The sequence below is a fragment of the Oryctolagus cuniculus genome, chromosome 4 (genome assembly GCF_051225735.1).
Source record: "Oryctolagus cuniculus isolate XC-2025 breed Fujian yellow rabbit chromosome 4, ASM5122573v1, whole genome shotgun sequence".
Taxonomy (NCBI): Eukaryota; Metazoa; Chordata; class Mammalia; order Lagomorpha; family Leporidae; genus Oryctolagus; species Oryctolagus cuniculus.
Genome location: NC_142870.1, coordinates 8952958 through 8973549, shown reverse-complemented (window position 1 = coordinate 8973549; position 20592 = coordinate 8952958). Strand labels below are relative to the sequence as shown.

Below are 20592 nucleotides of genomic sequence, written 5' to 3'. Positions count from 1 at the left end.
GATCAACTATATACTAAGTATAGATTTCAATCATTTTCACCCACATAGACACATAAAGTATAAAATGCTGTTTGAAGACAGTACTCTATGATTCTGAGGCCAGAATGCTGTTTAGGGCTTTTGTCATTCTATGAGTCTGCTGTGTGCAGGCTAGGGCTTTAACCCACTGCACAACAGCGCAGGCCCAAAACTTTCATTAAAAAGAAAAAAGCAAACCAAAAATTAACAGGAGGCAAGAAATAGTAAGGATCAGAACAGAAATAAATGACATTCAAACTAAAAATCAAAAAAATAAAGAGCTGGTTTTCTCAAACAGTAAACAGAAGAGATAAACATAAATGAAACCTGCTCATTCCTTGGTCTTGAACATCCTACTCTCCAGAAATGTGAGAAAATACACCTCTATTGCTTACACAGGTCCAGTGTCAGGTATTTGCTACAGTAGCTCAAAAGTCCAAGACCTACACAGACAAAATTCATGATGAACAAGCCAGGACCAGCCACCTCTACCACGGACTGAAGGGGGCAATGGAAACTTTCAAGAGAGGCTCTGCAGTGGATTCAGTCTTGCGTCCTCCAAGTTCACGTCCTCTTCCAGGCTGAGGTGTGACATGGGGGTAACGGGGCCTTTGCAGATGTAACAGATTCACTGAGGGCCTGCTGGGTTAGGGAGGGCCCCAAATCCCACCACGAGTGTCCTTACAGGAAGGGAAGAGGACACACAGATGCTGCAGAGAGAAGAGGCTGCGTGAGGACAGAGGCACAGCTTGGAGTTCTGCTGCCATGTTCAAGGCCCACCAGGGACAGACACAGGCAGCAGCCACTGGAGGAGGCAAGGGAGGATTGGGTCAGAGCTTGGAGAGAGAGCAGGGCCCTGCCATCCCTGGACCTCGGGCTTGTGGCTTGCAGAACCCTGAGAGGGCTTGTGGCTTCCAGAACCCTGTTTGAGGCCCCCACCATGGAGCACTTGGATATGGCAGCCAGGGACTGAAGCACCCGCCCTGGAGTGCAGCGACCACAAGTCCACAAGAGGGCAGTGTCGGGCAGCACATGCTGCTCCTGCAGATGCAAACTCAGGGCCTGAAGAATCAGTGAGGCCTTTGGGGAAAACTAAATAGTGTTTTAATGATTGGCACACAGGTATTAATTTTAACTTTAAAACTTCACAACCATTATCGTCTTGCACAATACCGACCTTCGCAACAGCCTGCCGTGGGGCCCCTTTGGAAGAACACCCTTGTCCTGCTGTCACCATGCACACAGGGAGGAGGAAATTTGCACAAAAACCCTGTTCTTCAACAGTCTAGACAAGGGCTGTTCATATCTTCTACTTAATACACTAAAATGAAATAATCTTTGAGAACAAGTTTTACAGTTAACTCTCATAATACAACTCTATTTTTTAAAGCTTTTATTTAGTGAATGCATTTTTCATAGGTACAACTTTGGGAAGATAGTGGTTCTTTCCCCCATACCTACCTTCCCACCCCGACTCCCGTCCCACCTCCCTCTTCCTCTCCCATCCCCCTCTTCATTATGGTTCATGTTTAGTTTAATTTTATATACAGAAGACCAACTCTATACCAAGTACAGATTTCAACAGTTTGCACACACCCCCCCACACACACAACATATAGAGTACAGTTTGAGAACAAGTTTTGCAGTTAATTCTCATAGTACAACTCATTAAGGATGGAGGTCCTACCCAGGGAGTAAGTGCACAGTGACTTCTATTGTTTCTTTAACAATTAACACTCTTATATATGATGTCAGAGGCTCTTGCCATGGGCTGCCAAGGCTATGGGAGCCTTTTGTGAGGACAGACATCAGTTTTTGGACACAGCATAAGCAAAGTGGAAGTTCTCTCCTCTCTTCAGAGAAAAGTACATCCTTCTTTGATGGCCCCTTCTTTCCACTGGGGTCTCACAGAGATCCTTTGTGTAGGATATTTTTTGTCACAGCATCTTGGCTTTCCATGCCTGAAATGCTCTCACAGGCCTTTCAGCCAGACCAGGAAGCCTTAAGGGTTGGTTCTGAGGTCAGAATGCTACTTACAGTGAATGTCATTCTAGGAGTCTGCTCTGTGGACTGCTTCCCATATTAGACATTCCTTCCTAATTCTGTCTATTATTATTATGAGGCACTTGATGTTATTTATATGATCACTTTTACACTTAAACCTAGCTATATGTTGACTTTAACATTTAATATGATCACTTTTACAATTAAGATGGCATTTTTACCAGCAGTTTAATTGGGTTTGGAGTCCCATGACAAGTGTTTAGGCTGTACCATTAGAAGTAAATCTGTAGGACGCTATGCAGAACTACACAGCTTTACAGTAAATCATGGTAGAGGTGCCTGGTCCTGGCTTGTTCATCATGTAAAGCTCCTCCCTCTCTGATTCCCCCTCTTATTTTTTGCTGGGATTTTTTTCAATTGACATTATATACATATGATTAACTCTATGTTACACAGAGGTCAACGAATAGTACAAGAAAAGAAAAGAAAAAGGAAACAAAGAAAAAAAGGAAATACAAGATAGAAGATAACAATAAAAAACTGTCCCTCGACTGTCAGGACGAGGGCTATTCAAATAATTCTCTCTAAAAGTATAATACAACTTTTTGAGGACAGAGTTCCTGCATGGGAAGTTGGTGCACAGTGACTCCTGTTGTTAATTTAACCATTAACACTCTTACGTATGACGTCAGTGATCACCTGAGACTCTTGACATGAGCTGCCTAGCCTGTGGAAGTCTTTTTTTTTTTTAAGGGAAAGGTTTATTGTTGGGTGGGGGAAACCCAACAGGCTGGAGGGAAAGAGAGAAGAAAGAAGGAGAGTGGGGTCGAGAGAGAGATCAGGAGAGAGAGCACGTGTGCAGGAGGCAGGTCCTGTTTTACTCTTGCAGGGAGTAGGGATGTGGGAGCAGTGAATCCCATTAGGTTTGGGGTGGAGCTGACACATGTGGTTGGGCCATGGGCTTAGGACCAAAGCTTAGTGTGCAAGGTGACATGGGGCCAGAGTCTAAGATGGTGTCTGGGGCATGGGTGGCACCCTTTTGCTAACATTCCCCCCTTTTGTTTTTTATAGAGCAAGTGTTGTATAGGATTACCTCAGCCCCAAAAGTCCAGGAGGGGTAGAGGGAAGATAATCTTTATTTAGATCTACTTCGAGCTGACATGGGGCAGCGAGTTACTCTCCATTGCCATGGGGTGACATCTCAACCCATGATCTCTGGGTGGGGAGCGAGTATATCCCTGTAGCAGCATCTGGATGACAGCCTGGTTGGAGAAGACTTTGGTTTGTTCCATTATCACCTGTGAACACTTAAACAGACAAGATAGTATAAAAGCCAGGGTGAGTATAGCAGCCATTGGCCCCAGGAGTGGCGTTAACTAGGTAATGAGAGGACCTATAGAGGAGAGCAAATGAGGGGGGCCTCTGGAACTTAGTGAGGACTGTTTGATGGATGTGGTTTTACGTGGCCTGATTGGTTAACACAATAACAGCACTGGTAAGGCCCATCTGTCCCATAGTACCATGCCTGTTAGTGAGGTGACATGGCTTTGGACCTAGTGACCTCCCCTTGTAACTGTTAGAGGTGTTTTGGAGTTGTGACCCACAGCTGTTCCTGAGATCAGTACTGAGGAGAGAGAGGCTGCAAAGCTGATTACCACCAAGGCTGGGAGAAAGGCCACGCATCTCTTATGGATAGAGGGGTTTGTCTGTAGAAAAATTCTGGACAATCATACAATATCAAGTTGGGGAAAGGACCATCGATACACCTGGGTCAGTAGTTGAGTCACTGATGTTAGAGTAGAGGCTTTGATTACAAAGGAGTGAGGCCCCACGTGGGTTAGACAGGGTCTAGAGCAAAGGACAGAGTCATTATTAGAGGACTTAAGAAAGCTGCTGTCTAAACCATGAATAAATTTTCTGATTGAGAGGCAAATAGAAACTGACAGAGGGGGCCTGGTAATAATCAGGTGGGCTTTAAGGCTGTGCCAGTTATGAGGCCCAGACCTATTTATATCTCCACATGGGGTACATCCTAAGGGAGGTGTGAACCTCCTCAGGAAGGCACCCTGTTGACTTCCATTACCCAGCTGGCCTGGAAGGAGAGCGGGCCAGGTGAAGGCAGGTGGCATCTCTAACAGGAAATTTGCAGTGCTGCCTGCAATGTTGCTGACCCTACTTGGCCGTCCCCTCCGCAGCGGTGGTTACTTTGGAAGCTGGCCAAGTGAAGGGTTTTTCAGCTTGGAGCCAACAAGACCTGGGCGTTTTTGCTTTAGGGCAGTTCTGTTTCTGGTGATCCAACTCTTGGCTGGCCGAGCTGCCAGGCCTCTTCATAAGCTGACTTGTGCTGCAGCCCTGGCTTTCCACATCAAAAGCCACTGCAGTGGACTGGCCTGTTGGGTCTCCCTGAGGGCAGATCACTGTACAGAGCAGCCCTTAGTAGGCCTGCACCTATCTTTACATTGCTTCTGATGCCTAGCTTTGCCTTCCTCCTGGTTTTTGTTAAAGCAGACCAGAGGATGCAAGTCAAGGGGTGCTCAGGTCCCATCTCCAGGTTTTGGTGGCCTACATTAGAAGTCTGTAGTCACAGGCATGTTCTGATAGTGGTCTTTCTGTGAGGTAGACAATGCCCATGAGGAGAGCTATGTTCTCACTTTAGCATCAAACATGATGACCATCTTATATATAAAAGTTGAAGTCATTAGTAAAACTTTCTCTCCCTTCCTTTGGTATGAAAGAGGGGGTTTGCCTGTTTACTGTGCCCATGGTAAAGTAAATCTAGCCATGAAATCACAATTTAAGCTCTCATTTTGGCTATGCTGTCACTACAGAAAAATGATAGCCATCCCTTTTATAAAACCTAAAGATCAAACTGTACAACCTGGAGGGTTCTTCAGTGTAGAGTCAGGTTCCATCTTGAAGAGAATAGAGGAATGAGGGAGTAAGTAAGGCCCTCCTAATGAACTGCTGTGGGAGAAATCCCAGGAGGACACACACTGGATGATCCCTCTCTATGTCATATAGACTAATAGCTTTTGCTTTCCATCTGCTGATCTCCTTGATTTACATTTCAAAATAATGCTTTAGATATCTCCAAATTAAGAATTTTCCAAATAAGATAGCATCAAATTTCAACCTTAGTTACTTTTAAAAAAAAAAGATTTTTTTTTATTTATTTATTTGAGAGGTAGAATTACAGACAGTGAGAGGAAGAGACAGAGAGAGAGGTCTTCCACCCATTGGTTCCTTCCCCAGAGGGCTGCAATGGCCAATCTAAGCCAGGAGCCAGGAGCTTCTTCCTGGGCTCTCATGCGGGTGCAGGGGCCCAAGGACTTGGGTCATCTACTGCTTTCCCAGGCCACAGCAGAGAGCTGGACTGGAAGAGAGGTAGCTGGGACTAGAACCTGCACCCATATGGAATGCCTGCACTGCAAGCAGAGGATTAACCTAGTGCACCACAGCGCTGGCCCCATCCTTAGTTACTTTCAAGAGTATAGAACTATTTTCATATGGACAACTTAAGAAAACATTAGCAAACCCAAATAGTTTTTCTATAGAATGTAAGGTGTTAAGAGTATCAGTGTTTACAGTTAGACACATTTATTTCATTTTCCCTTATCCTGAGAGAGAGACAGAGACAGAGAATCTTCCATCCACCAGTTCACTCCACAACTTGCAATGGCTGGAGCTGCACCAATCTGAAGCCAGGAGCTAGGAGATTCTTCAAAGTCTCCCATGTGGGTGCAGGGGCCCAAACACTTGCTTTCCCAGGCCATAAAGGAGAGCTGGATTGGAAGTGGATCAGCCGGGATCAAACTGGCACCCACATGGGATGCTGGCAATGCAGGTGGAGGCTTTTACCAGCTGTGCCACAGCGCCAGCCCCCATGGCTCTGATCTTGACTGCAGTGATGGAAATGCAAAACTGCACGAGATGAACCTGTCCAGAACTCAACACACGGGCAAACACACACACAGAGCTGGGGGACTCTGAGTAGGGCTGCACTGTTCTGCAGTGGTCTGAACAGTGATATTTTACTGTGCATATCGCAAATTGTTACTGGTGATGGCAATCGGCAAAGTCTATGGAATCTCTGTGTTATTGCTCACAACTGCATGTGGATCTACAATTGTCCCAATAAAAATGTCCCTTGGAATGCAGCAAGGGTCTGTCCCGGGCTGTTGACCTTCTGTTAACCCCTGGTTGGAACCCTCCCTTACAGCAACCTATCCGGAATCCGTGTGAAGCCCCATGGTCCGTGAGAAATGTCCAGTGTCTGTACAGCCCAGACAGTGGCCACTGAGACACACGAACACTGAGCACCTGAAACATGACTGTTGCAGCTAAAAACTGACTTTTTCATTGCATTCATTCAGTTTCCTATAACGGACATTGCAGTGGCCACTTGTGTGTGGGGGCAACTACTGGATGACATGGAAATGAAAGCTGACCCTACAGCCTCCAGTCCCCCATCCTAAGCAGACCGCAGTGAGGAACATTCATTTCCCACCACTCAACCAATCAACCACATCTCCAAGGATGGAACCAACTCTTCATTCTGAAGGGGGGACAGAAATCCTGACACACTGTGGAATAGTAGGCAGTGAAAGTCCTTCGCACCTGTACTCTGCAGGACCCCCATCCAGGTGAGAAGACGGCCCAGCAGGTGCACAGACCCAGATGTGTCGCTAGCTGCTTTAGCCAACGTTTCCCAACCAACCTCAGGAACAAACTTGCTTCTGTTCCCTGGTTAGGGGTGAAATAAACAGAAACTTGATCTTCTATAATTTTCCCCCAATATATTGTGCAATTCTAGTACCAAAGATGGCAGTTCCAGGAATACTCTCAGAACACCAGAGAGAATGTGCGTACAGGGTCCCAATTCTACAAGGACAAGGAGGAATAGTTGAACAGCTGGGAGGATGGGGGAAGGGAAGGCTTTGGAGAAGCAGAGATAAAGCTCAGCTCAGGCCAGCGCCGCGGCTCACTAGGCTAATCCTCCGCCTAGCGGCGCAGGCACACCGGGTTCTAGTCCTGGTCAGGGCACCGGATTCTGTCCCAGTTGCCCCTCTTCCAGGTCAGCTCTCTGCTGTGGCCCGTGAGTGCAGTGGAGGATGCCCCAAGTTCTTGGGCCCTGCACCCCATGGGAGACCAGGAGAAGTACCTGGCTCCTGTCTTCAGATTAGCGCGGTGGCTGGCCTCAGAGCGCCGGCCGTGGCGGCCATTGGAGGGTGAACCAACGGCAAAGGAAGACCTTTCTCTCTGTCTCTCTCTCTCACTGTCCACTCTGCCTGTAAAAAAAAAAAAAAAAAAAAAAAAAAAAGCATTTAAAAAAAAAGCTCAGCTGGGATCAATAGCATGTCCAGGTTGAACAGATCTTTGATGCTAGGCAGGCCTCTAGCAGCAGCAATCACCAGCCTAGGGCTTCGCTTCGCTTGGCTGGTTTTGCAACACCCAGCCAGGAGGCCCTCTGGGAATCTCTGCACCCAAGTTCCTTATGGAACTGGAAAGCCCTGCCCAGGGCGGGGCGGAGCCTGCCTCTGCAGCTGCACACTCAAACATGCTGCTCCGGGCACAGCAGGTGCCTCTGCGAGGGTATAGTCTTGCAGCTCAGACTGAGAGGTCTGCGGGTGTTGTGAGCTCCCACCCAGCCATGTCGTCCTGCAGCCGCGTGGCGCTGGTGACCGGCGCCAACAAGGGCGTCGGCTTCGCCATCGCGCGCGCCCTGTGCCGGCTCTTCTCGGGGGACGTGGTGCTCACAGCGCGGGACGAGGCGCGGGGCCGGGCAGCCGTGCAGCAGCTGCAGGCCGAGGGCCTGAGCCCGCGCTTCCACCAGCTGGACATCACGGACCTGCAGAGCATCCGCGCCCTGCGCGACTTCCTGCGCCGGGAGTACGGGGGCCTGGACGTGCTGGTCAACAACGCGGCCATCTACATGGAAAGTAAGGAGGCAGGGCGGGAGACCTCCCCAGAGCCTCCGGAGCGGTGGGGTGCATCTACTAGACGATCCTGGGGTGCAGGATCAGCACCAGAGTCTAGAAAAGGGACCCCCAAGGAGCAGAAGGAGAGGCAGGGAGGGTGAGAGTGGGAAGCTGGGCCCTTGGGGAGTGGTGGGCTTTTCCAGACAAAGGGACCTTGGTGTTTCCCAGGCTTCAACACCAGGGGGCATTTCCAGGTCCTCTTCCATCTCTATGATTGAGATTTAGGCTATGCATTGATTTTTCAACTGATTTTGAAATAAGCAAGTTATTTTTTACTGGTGACAAGAGATGGCCCGTGGAGGTTGCCACTTTCAGGAATGGAGGATGTTATCCGATGACAGTGAGATTGGCACAAAGCAGCAATGAGAGGCAGACTTCTCTCGGGGTGGCTGGGTTTCCCGTGCACTGCTTTATGTCTACAGAATTCTAGCCAAGGGACAGGCTCTGTGGCAGATGCTGCTCAGAACAGCCACATCCAGTGTGGCAGCGCCAGTTCCAGTCCTGGCTACTCTGCTTCTCATCCAGCTTCCTGCTAACATGGCTGGGAGCTGCAGAGAACGTCTCAAGTGCTTGGGGCCCTGCAACCCTCTGGAGAGAAATGGGTAGCTTTCCTAGCTCCTAGTTTCTGCCTTGCCCAGCCTTGGCAGTGGTGGGCATTTGGGGAATAGAATCGGAGCTGAAAGATATTTTGCTTTCTCTCTCTCTCTTTCACTCTCTCTCTCTCTCTTTTACATTTCAAATAAATGGACAATAATCATTTTTTTAAAAATGATTGACCGTATCTTTCAGACCCCAAAGTTGTGGACACCACGCCCTTTCATATTAAAGCGGAGGTGACTATGAAGACAAACTTCCATGGCACCCGAGATGTCTGCACGGAGCTGCTGCCTCTCATGAGGCCCGGAGGTGAGACTCCTGGGGACCCCACGCTGTGCCCTCAGGAGGGAGCTGGCCCTGCTGCCTGGGCTCTCAGCTCCATCCCTGCTGCCTGTCCTGCTCCAGCTGCACCAGCCTACTGCCGCCCCTGCCAGGGGCTGTCCTGGGTCAGGACGTCGTGCCCGCTCCTGCACTGCCCCTGCGGTCTCTGCCCTTGGCACACCTGGCACCTTCTGACCCTGCAGTCTTAGCTCACAGGTCTCCTGGGAGAGGCTCCTCATTTCTCCCATGCCCATCTCATGTCTGAGGCCCTGGGAGTGCCACCCTGGGCCCTCTCTGCTCCCTGAGTGACCTGAGTCAGCCTGGCAGGTCCTTCCTAGCGGTCACCACTGTATCCCCCAGAGGACGTCTCCTCCTTAGACACCCTGAGCTCTCCTGCCTCTCCGTCACCTCCTGATGCCCTTCGCAGGCTAAAACACATTTCCAGAGGCTGCTCCTCCACCCCTGTGTCACCGTGGGCACCTACCTGATCCTGGCGGTCACCCTGCCCTGCCCTGTCCTCGATGGTCACTTCCAGGGCTGGGACTGAGCTCCCTCAGTCTACCCCAACCCATGCATCCAGGGGCGCAGCTGCCCTCAGGTGTGGCTGTGGACAGGTGCAAACCTCCCCTGGGACCTCCCCTCTCCAGCACTTTCCTCTCTGGCATTCTGTCCACCTCTGACGGTCTCGCCCCTCCCCAGAGTCCAGGCCCTGAGCGTGGCTTACAGGGGCCTCCTTACCGTGACCCGGTAACTCCAGGCTCATGGTCACTGCCCTCCAGTGGGCTTTGTTCCCAACACAGCACACGGTCACTGTCTTTGTTGGGAAGTGCTGTGACACTCACCCCAGCCACTCTCCTTCCATCTACACCGAGAGGCACCAGCCGACACTTGCAGGAAGCCTGGTATGCGAGGTGGAGAGTTGAGGACTTGCACATACGACTTACTCAACTCCTAGCCTGTTTTCCTGACCTGTCCCTGGGGAAGGTCCTACTGCCTCCAAGACTCTGGTTCGGCAGGACCTCAAAGGATGGATTTTCCAATGTCGCTGCCTCCTCTACGGATTCAGACTTGAAGGCAACAATGGAGCTCCTGCAGACTGGCGTGGTGTCGTAGCCAGTAAATCCTCCCCCTGCAAGCCAGAATCCCATATGCGTGCCTATTTGAGTCCCAGCTGCACCACTTCTGATCCAGTTCCCTGCTGATGGCCTGGGAAAAGCAGCAGAAAATGGCCCAAGTACTTGGGCCCCAGCCACCCACATGGGAGACCCAGATGAAAGTCCTGGCTCCTGGTTTTGGCCTGGCTTAGCCCTGGCCATGATGGCCATCTGGGGAGTGGAAGTGGAAAATATCTTTTTTTCTCTCCCTGTCCCTATGGGAGTGGCCAAAGGTTGGAAGACCTTTCCGTCTTTCTGTCTCTCCTCTCTCTGTAACTTTGACTTTCAAATCAGTCTTTAAAAATTGGAGCTTTTTATGTCAGTACCACACCATCCTTGCCTATTCCCCTTAGAATACACACTGCTGTGTGTTTCTCAAGAGAACGTTCTCTGGTCTCAAATCCCCATCAACTTCGGTCTTTACCAGCCATGATGTGCACACCTTTTCACATAGTGATATTTTAAAATGATTTTATTTCTTTGTTTGAGAGGTAGAGTGACAGACAGAGAGAGGCAGAGACAGAAAGAAAGGTCTTCCATCTACTGGTTCACGCTCAAATGGCTGCAATGGCCAGAGTGGACCGATCTGAACCCAGGAGCCAGTAGTCTCTTCCATGTCTCCCACATCAGTGCAGGGGCCCGAGCACTTAGCGCATCTTCCACTGCTTTCCCAGGCCATAAAAAGAAGCTGGATAGGAGGAGAAGGTCGTGGGACATGAACCAGCACCCATAGGGATGCCGGTGCCACAGGCAGAGACTTAGCCTACAGTGCCACAGCACTGGCCCCTCATATAGTGATTTCTGGTGCATTTTAGGCAGAGTGGTGAACGTGTCCAGCATGGAGAGTATCAGAGCCCTTAAATCCTGCAGCCCGGAGCTGCAGCAGAAGTTTCGCAGTGAGACCATCACAGAGGAGGAGCTGGTGGGGCTCATGAAGAAGTTTGTGGGAGACGCGAAGAAGGGGGTGCACCAGACAGAAGGCTGGACTGACAATGGCTATGGAGTGGCCAAGATGGGCATCACTGTGCTGTCCAGAATCCAGGCCAGGCACCTGAGTGAGCAGAGGGGAGGGGACAAGATCCTCCTGAATGCCTGTACCCCAGGGTGGGTGAGAACCGACATGGCGGGACCCAATGCTCCCAAAAGCCCAGAAGAAGGAGCAGAGACCCCCGTGTACTTGGCCCTTTTGCCTCCAGATGCCGAGGGCCCTCATGGACAGTTTATCAAGGACAAAAAAGTTGAACAGTGGTGAGCTCACCCCCAGCTCTACCCATGGGTCCTGCTTCCTACCCTGTCCTGTTTTAACCCAAAGGACTTTACACTGTCAGCCAATGTCCCAGCCACTGGGGAAATCAAAACATCGCTACCAACTAAGACCTGCAAATGTTCTACGACTTCTGTTGGCTACTCAGTGACTAGAGTGCTAATTCTGTGAATTCTCTTGAGATCCCTCTGTGATGGGGGAGAGAGGGTGCGATTGCTGAAAATAACAACTGGGTTCAATCAAGGGTTGAATGAATGCTTCTTCAGAAAGGTCTATATGCAGATTGTTTATGTGCTGATGAAAATCCACCCCACATGCCAGGACAGGGGAGAGAGATTGGGCTCAAGTAGGAATTCAGGAAGCAACCTTGGGAACTGATACTCAAAGGTTGCCTGGAAGGAGGAGGGTTGACAAAGGGTAGGGTCGGTCTTTGCTAAAGTGACCTAGCAGGATTCTTTTTGAAAGCAGACTGGGGTGATCAGATGTCCCCTCTGGAGTGGTGTGGGGTGAGAAATGTGGTCAGGAGCCAGGGTGAGCGATCCTGGCCAGGGCTTGCAAGGACAGAGGCTGAAGCCCCAGGTCAGTCCTTGTTGAGCAGAGGCGTCAGAAGAGCTCCAGGAACATTTGGTCAAGGAGCGAGGCTTTGTCATGGCCCAGGCAGATGCCAGCCAGGCCATGCTGTTGGTTCTTGAGGCTCCTGGGGCACTGCTCTCCTTGTTCCCATAAATGCTGAGTAAGTGCTTCCCCCAGGGGGAGGCCCTGAGTAATCACAGCTGGATTGAATGGAAGCTCAGGTCTAAGGCAGAATTGCCAGGCTGTGCAGTTTAAAGAAGGGTCTCTGCAGAAAGATCTCAGTGCAGTTCTCCAGGTGCATTACATGTTGGGCTGAGGGAGGTGGACACAGGTGTCTTGCATTCAATGGTGGAGGTATCTGGATGAGGTGTGTGGGGTTCCAGGATAAAGTGGAGTTCTTAATCATGCAGGTCTGTGCCTACATCTGCTCTTGATGGGTTACTCATTAGCAGCTTCTTGCTGTGCACTGGGAAAGCAGTGGGTGGTGGAACAAGTACTTGACTTCTGCCACCCATGTGGGAGACCCAGATGGAGTTCTTGGCTAAAGTCTGCTCCAGCCCCAGGTACTGAGGACATCTGAGGAGTGAACCAGAAGATAGAAGATCTCTTTCTCTCTCTTTCACACACATTCTCTCCCCCTCTCCCTCTCCCTCTCTTACTGTGACACTCATATTGAAATAAAGAAATAAATGGTTTAAATAGTAAAGTAGTGTTGAAGTTAACAGACTGTGCTTTGTCAGATGGCCTTTTCACAAAAACACAAAGCTCTACCACCTACTGAGACCAGCTAGCAGCGTCAGGGCCACAGAGACTTAGGTCAAAGGTGTCCTCACAGGCACAGTTGAAGCAGGACCCAAATCCTGGGCCTAAGAAACAGGAAAGTGAAGCAAATGTGGACACAACTGTCACATGCAAACCGGGAACATGAAATGCAAAGATCCCCTGTTTAAGCAGAAACAGCTCGAGCACCCGTTGTCCTGGAAGACGTCTACGTTTAGAAAGATGAGGTCATTTCAGCGACTATCACACAACTACTCTGGTCCAGCCCCAGAGGAGGTCTCAGTCACTCACCTCTGTCCTAAAATCACCTGCCTGCCAATTATGTGAGCGTGGGGTCAATGCTCACGACCACATGGCATCTGTTGGTCCCCCCCTGCACAGGAAGTTCCTACTGAGGTGATTGGTGTTTCCTGTAGTGATCTGATTTTCTGGCATTCCCCCAGGAGGTCTTGATGGCTCTTTGGAGAGCACTCAGGAGACATGGCCAGGCCTCTGGCAGGGCTGGTAGTAACAGGGAATTGTGAGAGGCACAGAAGCAGATGGGCTCAAGGACTCCTGCAAGGAAGAGGAATCCCCCAAGTTCCCCGCATCTGTGAGGACGGAAGCCAAGGGTGGGGACAGCACCGTGGTGTGCAGCGAGCAAATCGGAGACTGACACAGAAGGTGCGTTCCTAGGAGACGGTCTCAAGGCTGCAGGACCGGCATCCTGCTTTGTTCACGTTGCAGGGAGGAGGGAAGAGCGGGCCGGCTGGGGGGGGCAGACAGCAGACTGGAGGGAAGGAGCCAGGACCAGGAGCTGCCACCACTGTGTCCCTACGGGGCCCGCAAGGACACTCATGAGGCCCCTGGTACCTCCAGTGAGAACACAGACGAGTCCAAACACAACCCCCCAGTTTGAGCCCACAGTTCTTCTTCCTGTGCAAGAAATTAAAATGTTGGGGGAAGATAAAGAGGGAATTTTTAAAATGTGGGCCAAGCTGTTCTAATTGGCTTCAGAGAAGGACAACCCAGAATGGAAGGAGGCAGTAACAAGGGGTCTCACCTTCCTTTCCTTTCCCCTCCTCTCCCTCCCCTCTCTCTCTCTCTCTCTCTCTCTCTCTCTCTCTCTCTCTCATGTGTATCTCCATCTCTATCACTATCTCTATCTCCGTTATATTTACTAAGATTCTGCCCATAGCTTTATGTAACAGACAACAGCATACCAGCCTGCCACTCAACTGGTTTATGCTTAAGTCTCTGCTCCAATTGGAAACTATTTAAAAAAGAAATGAAAAGCCTGCTTTGTACATGCTAACTATCTTGGCGGGTATGCCATGAAACATGGAACTGAACTTCAGAAAGCAAGCGTAAGGAGTTAATAAAGCTGATCCTTGAAACCTAAATAAAATTCGGACAGAGAATAAGTAACTAGCCCTGGTTACGTGTGAAATTTTCCTGAGTGGTTAAAGCTTACCACCACAAAGCATGCATTGTGGAATCTTTAGCTCGCAAGGTCTGAAAGTGCCAGTGTCTATTTGAAATGCTTCTTCTCCAAAGCCCAGGTGAAGCCAGAGTTAATGCCCAGGGCGTCCATTTTAATGCTAAAACTATTCAGGTACTGTTCAGGGGGAGGTAAAGCCCAGGCTGCAGAGGGCCTGTTTCTCTGGCTCACTCAAAGCCGCCCAGGACAGAATCCCAGGACGAGCTCAGCAAAGGGCAGGAGTGCTGTCCGATGGCGATGGCGTCTCCATCCTTTGGCTAAGATCAAGCCTAGAGCCCTGTCCGCAGCTCTGAGCGCCCCAGGAAGCCGGCGACTGCGTCCCCAGAAAGAGGATGTGTGAGGACCCAAGTCACTGCTGTTGTGCTTGCTAGAGACAGCAACCCCACCCCATCCCCAACCCTAACAGCTCCTTGTCCAGGTCAATAAATGTATACAAGGGGCAAAATTAAACACACTTACCTACAGTGTAAGGATTTTAGAACATCAGTGTGTTACTGGGAAGCACTTTAGTTAGCTGTGCCATGCTTTCACAGTTGAAAGCTCCTTACACATTGCACTTTCTTTATAAGGGAGCCTGACTGTTCTTGATGTAATTAGTCAGGATTTGAACTTGCTGCCTTCTTTTTCTTCTTCTATTGTGTTTTCTCATGCTTCCTTTAAAAAAGAAGATTTAATTATTTATTTGAAAGGCAAAGTTACAGGGGTGGGGTGGAGGAGAGAGAGAGAGAGAGAGAGAGAGAGGTTTTCCATCAGCTATTCACAACCCAGATGGCCAGAGATGCACCCGTCTGAATCCAGGAGCCAGAAGCTTCTTCTGTGTCTCCCACGTGGGTGCAGGGCCCAAGGACTTGGGCCATCTTCTACTGCTTTCCCAGGCCATAGCAGAGAGCTGGATCAGAAGAGGAGCAGCCGGGACTCAAACCAGTGCCCATATGGCTTGCAGGTACTGAAGGCTGGGTCTTTAACCCACTATACCACAGTACCAGCCACACCTTTTTTGATCTAGACTCCCGTTAGATGCAGTCCCCATGTGGCCTGAGCTGTGTAGTCAAGTCTCAGCATGTCTCTGGTGTCCCCTTATCTTCCTTCTCAACTCACTTCTTTTGGGTCACTTAGTCTGAAACTGGCTATGCAGTATATACCTCAGATCAGGTTTGCTGGGGAGAATTTCACTCCCCCACTGAGCTTCTTAGTGACTTCACCTGCCTAGTCAGCAGGCCTAGTCAGTAACCAGGACTGGCACTCTCTTGCCAAACTCTAGCTTGAAACACCTTTGTTTGCTAAGCTCTTGCCATGAAGGCTCATTGTTGAAATGAGGCCCATCAGATAAGACTGGAGGTTAAGAGGCACAAAACAACTATGTTTCCTTATGTCTAAGAACCAAGTGACAGTGTGTATTTGACCAGGCAGAGGTCCCGTGCAGCACACCTCCAGTAAGGGAACTGCCTGTGCTATTCTGACAAAGCTATATCCTATGTTAGGGCACCCAAGCAAGTGTGCCTACAGCTGTGCTTACACTAGCAAAATAAACCATGCCCCTTGCACAACTACAGATATAACCTACACCCTTTCATTCCTGCAAAACAGCACTTCCCACGGTTGCAGTAAACTTTCCCAATAGATAGCAAACTTCCTAACCCCAATCCCACTTCCTCCCCAGCTGCAGGCTGTTGTAGCCTGGAAGCAGCAGCCCCCAGCTAATGCATGCACAGAAACTCCTGCTTCTGCTCTCTCTCTCTCCTTGGAGACAGCCCAGCAGTTATGCCCCCAGTAAACTCTTCTACACTTTTCTCAGCACGGTCTTGTTCGGTGGTCTTGGTCACATTAACCGAACAGCCTAGGCTACAGGCATGGAAGGCTGAGCGGAGGTGGGTGGTACATGCTAAATTAGCGACTCTCACCTTCCTCCCTTCCCTGTGGGCTTCAGTGCACATCTGGACACTGCAAGCAGCAAGAGGGTTTTGTGAGAGGTCTCTAACTCAGGAGACATAGGGCCTGAAGTACGCCTCTGTTTTTACCCTCTCATTCCAGCCAGGAGGCAAACATCTACTTTGAGATTTCTTTGACCCCTGAGCTTGCAGAAAAAAATGTCTCATCTTTTTCTGCCCCACCACCTGGCCTGGGTACAAGCTAGAGGATGGAGGGGTTGAAAGGTCACCACAAAACACACCCAACACCGGGGTAAGGAAAAGGTTTATTGTAGTCACTGGTGTCCATGTGTGGAGAGCCTCCTGTTTTTGTCAAATGGTCATTGGACAGACACAGCAATGTTTTAGCACTATTTAAAGATTAATCATTGAACCATGTTTTTTGCTTATTTGATGATTTGAGAGAGAGTGAGAGAGTGAGAGAGAGAGAGAGAGAGAGAGAGAGAGAGAGAGAAAGACAGAAATAGCGATAACTTTTATCCTCCGGTTCACTCCCCAAATGCCTGCAACAGCCAGGGCTGAGCCAGGCCTAAGCCAGGAGCCAAGAATTCTATCCGGGTGTCCCACCTGGGTGGAAGCAGTTAGGTACATGTTCCCTCATCCTGCTTTCCCAGGTGCATTAACAAGAAGCTGGATCAGAAATGGTGCATCTGGGACTTGGACCAGCAATCTGATATGAGATGGCATTGTTGCAAGCAGTGGCTTTAACAGTTTTTCTGTCTCATGAGCTTTGTTACATATGTTACATGTATATACATGTGGTGTGTTGTATCTGCATGTTAAAAAAATCCCTTAAGAATTTCCTTTTAATTGCTTTACAGATTAGTAAATTAACACGGCTAAATCAGCCCATGTGACTTTTAGTTCCATGGCTTACACAAACCCTTAATAAATAAGCTGGGTAAAATAAGATAAAACTGTTTTGGCTTGTTAACCTGTTTGTCCCTGAGTCTGCTACCCTGACAGGACTGTATTTATGTTTGTTGGACATCTGAGATCATAAAGGTATGGATTCGACTTACAACCAGGAAAAAATGTTTTATCCATTGAAATGTGAAGTGATGCCTGTATCTGTTTAAATATCTCAGTCTTTGTAATTAATCCATGTATGATTATTAACAATAGATAGGCTGGCACTGCGGCTCACTAGGCTAATCCTCTGCCTTGCAGCGCTGGCACACCGGGTTCTAGTCCCAGTCAGGGTGCCGGATTCTGTCCCGGTTGCCCCTCTTCCAGGTGTAGGACCCCAAAAGCGGTGTCCTTTTGTGACGACCCCAGAAACACAGACTCCAGACCAGACGATGCAAAAGAACAGGAGGTAATTTTATTTCATTTGCGCAAATGGGCCTTCTGCTGCCGCAAGCAGCGAGAAAGAGAGAGGAGCCCCGAGCAGCTATCTCACACAGCTTTTAAGGGGCAAAACCACAAAATTAACATATTATAGGGTGGCGTAAGTTTATTGGGCAACTACAAGGGGAGGAGGTCGTCGAGGAGGAGGAGGAACGGAAGCTTGGATAAGGGGAGGGGGTCATTGAAGAGCAGAAAGGGGTGGCTACGTGCCCTACATGCCTCGTGGTTTTTTGTTTTTTTTTTTGTTGTTGTTGTTAAGCTTGAACAAGCACAGGGGAGGGGGCTTATCTACATAGCAGGATGTTCTGTTGCCCGTATCTCTGGTTAGTAGCTAACTGCTTTCTCTGTGAACCGGTTTACTCCCCATTTCCCAAGGCCGTCTCTGGAACTGTTTGTCTCAGGAGCCCCATTTTTTTTTATTAAGGCTACTTTTATGGTGGCTCACAGCCGCTTCTTTCACAGGCCAGCTCTGTGCTGTGGCCAGGGAGTGCAGTGGAGGATGCCCAAGTGCTTGGGCCCTGCACCCCATGGGAGACCAGGAGAAGCACCTGGCTCCTGCCATCGGATCAGCGCGGTGCACCGGCCACTGCGCGCCGGCCATTGGAGGGTGAACCAACAGCAAAAGGAAGACCTTTCTCTCTCTCTCTTTCACTGTCCACTCTGCCTGTAAAAAAACAAACAATAAAAACCAAAAGATAAATATAAACAAGTTAAATGTTTCTAAGTATAAATAAAAAAAACTTGTAAGTAGAAAAAAATATAAATTCTAACGACAAAATTATGTGTTTTGTAAATATTTGAGATATGAGAGACATGTTTTAAATAAATAAACATTTGACCAGAAACCACATGGCTGGTGTAATACTAGGAAAAAAAAAAAAGACAAATGCTGAACAATTATAGAAATGTTGTAGAAAATGTATAAAACATGCATCTATGAGATTAAGATGGCTAAGATGAAAAGAAAATCACATATAAAAGTTTCTAAAAATTGTGCCGTTAACAGTGTTCTAACACTAACCAAAATACAGCTCCTTACACTAAAGGAATCAGGTTTTCTTAAGATGTAGACATATTAATACGTATTACAAGATGCCTTGATCTTTAATTGTAAAATCTGTTCTCTAATCTTCTAAACTGCAGCTTCTGATTTCCACAGTGTCTGTGTACTTGGGACGCCCTTGACTCTCTGGGCAGCGCCTGTGAGCTGTTTCTCCTCCCTGGTTCTCACCCTGCTAGAAACGGACACTAAAAATGTTTGTCTTGGAACCTAGGAGAACAGGACCATTTCATTCTTTACCTCTGGTCTTTCCTGATGTCTTTACATTGTTCCAAACAGTGAGACAGTTTCTTACACTCATGCTTCTAGTCCAGGTCTTACCATGGCCTCTGTTGGTGAGGGACCAAAAGGGGGAAAAGATTTTGTATTTTGTTGCTGCAATTTACTCTGGTCTGTAACTCAGGTGAAATCACCCTGGCTGAATGGATGATGAGTGTTTCTCACAGGGGTCAGGGATCCTGTTTTTGACCAAGCGTTTGGAAACTTTGGATATTGTAGTCAGGCTTTCTCAATCAAAGTTTCAAATTAAGGTCTCTGAGCTTGGGATTTGCAGCTGGGCCCCCGGAAGTCTTCATGGATGCAGCTCTCACCCTACAGAGATCAAGCAGATGAGGCTCAGGTGGACTGCACAGAAAGTATTCTCAAGTTATAGAACAAACAAATGCCATGTCGCATTGCTATAGGTGCGTTGCTGATACACTATTCTAGTGTTCTTGGACTTTCATACAGGCCTGCTGGTTCTGATTCGATGTCGTCAGGCATGATTGTGAGCTTAGTAATAACAAGGACCTGGGGGCTCTGGGACGCTTTCACAAGTGCCCCTCCCACCACAGGCCCCTACCTGAAGGACAGAAAGGTCGCAAAACTCTCCTGTGCTTTTGAACGGTTTGCCAAATTCTATCCAAGTTTTAATCATGATGCTTTCACATCTTTAGTCATCCACAGTTGTGGTTCTTCTCTGAAAACACAATCAAAGGAGACTACAAACAGATGTTTGCAAATACAGTTGTCTGACTAAAGCTCAGTGAACACACTAACCTTTCCAAAAACTGATAAGGACACTGATGGATTCACAGACCTGCTAATGGAGATCACGCAGGACAAGAAGCAGTTACAGGAGAGGCAGCAACATGAATTTATTGTGTGTGTCTGTGTCTTCCATAAGCCATTGTTGGTTCTGCACGTAGAGACCTCTTCTTCTAGGTTAAAGATTTTCTTGTGGTTCCTATGGTATACACTGCTTTGGTGAAATACAGTTTTGCAAACAGAGGTAAAAACAATTCCCTTTCCCTCTGAGTCTACCCAAAATCCAAAAACTTTTGTAAGATTTTTCATGGCAATGTGTGGTTTATGTGAGTCCACTAAAAATCTGTTCTTGTCTGAATAGGATATAATTAAAAACATTGACATGTCCAAATATCACACTCAGAATGCCTGACTTCCTGGGTTCCCAGTCTTCCAGAGTACAGTGAATAAAGAAAGCTGAAATTTCACAGTAAGCCATAAAACCTCTAAAGAATAGGCATGTTAGTTTAAAAAAAAAAAAAACCTATGTCTTGTATTGACTGTTTAACTTTGAGAGTCTTCCAAATCTGAGGTTATTAAATGACAAAGGGACTTCTGGTACTGTACTTGGTGCAAACAGGCAATCAACAAACTACAATACACCTGCTGTTGGATGGAACTCTGTCCATTGTTTTTGGGACACAAATCTGGTCTGTTGTGCTCATGGTGGTCTGCTCTGTGTTCTCTCATGAGCTTTATGTCTATTGCCTGTCAAAAACTACAATTCCCTCTAGATAATGCTGGCTTAGAGATGATGGCTCTCTTATCACAAACTGAAACGGTTAATTTTACCAAAGGACTCCAGGTAAAGGACGCCCAAGGTCCCCTCCTTCCAAAATATCTACTGCTTAAAAATGTGACCAAAAGGATTTTTGGCACTGACTCTTGGCTGTCAATAATGTACCCTTGAGTAGGGGACAAAATCAGACCAACAACCAGGACAATTCTGTCCTGACAACAAGGGATAAACAAAACTAGCTACAGGAGGACTGATCAGTTTTGATTAAAGACAGTAAGTGA

At 48.3% G+C, this 20592-nt stretch overlaps 1 protein-coding gene across 2 annotated transcripts; it reads left to right on the top strand.

The window, feature by feature from the left end:
- Positions 1 to 7568: 7568 nt before the first annotated feature.
- On the top strand, positions 7569 to 18280 carry LOC100344692 (carbonyl reductase [NADPH] 1). 2 transcript variants are annotated; one of them, XM_089331446.1, is made up of 3 exons: positions 7569 to 7961; positions 8790 to 8906; positions 9874 to 10880. In XM_089331446.1, the coding sequence occupies exons 1-3, from the start codon at positions 7580 to 7582 to the stop codon at positions 10029 to 10031; spliced, it is 657 nt and encodes a 218-aa protein (XP_089187572.1). In that variant the 5' UTR covers positions 7569 to 7579; the 3' UTR covers positions 10032 to 10880. The 2 variants fall into 2 exon arrangements, with proteins under 2 accessions (XP_089187572.1, XP_008273071.4); XM_008274849.5 differs by lacking the exon at positions 9874 to 10880 and adding an exon at positions 10888 to 18280 and having other exon boundaries at positions 7570 to 7961.
- The last annotated feature ends 2312 nt before the right edge of the window (positions 18281 to 20592 follow it).

What these genes read in the sequence shown, in the direction of transcription:
- LOC100344692 (XM_008274849.5), top strand. Translation starts at nt 7,580, where the DNA reads ATGCTGCTCCGGGCACAGCAGGTGCCTCTGCGAGGGTATAGTCTTGCA. An exon ending in CGCGGCCATCTACATGGAAA is followed by an intron (nt 7,962 to 8,789) that starts GTAAGGAGGCAG and finishes CGTATCTTTCAG; the next exon opens with ACCCCAAAGTTGTGGACACC. An exon ending in GCCTCTCATGAGGCCCGGAG is followed by an intron (nt 8,907 to 10,887) that starts GTGAGACTCCTG and finishes GGTGCATTTTAG; the next exon opens with GCAGAGTGGTGAACGTGTCC.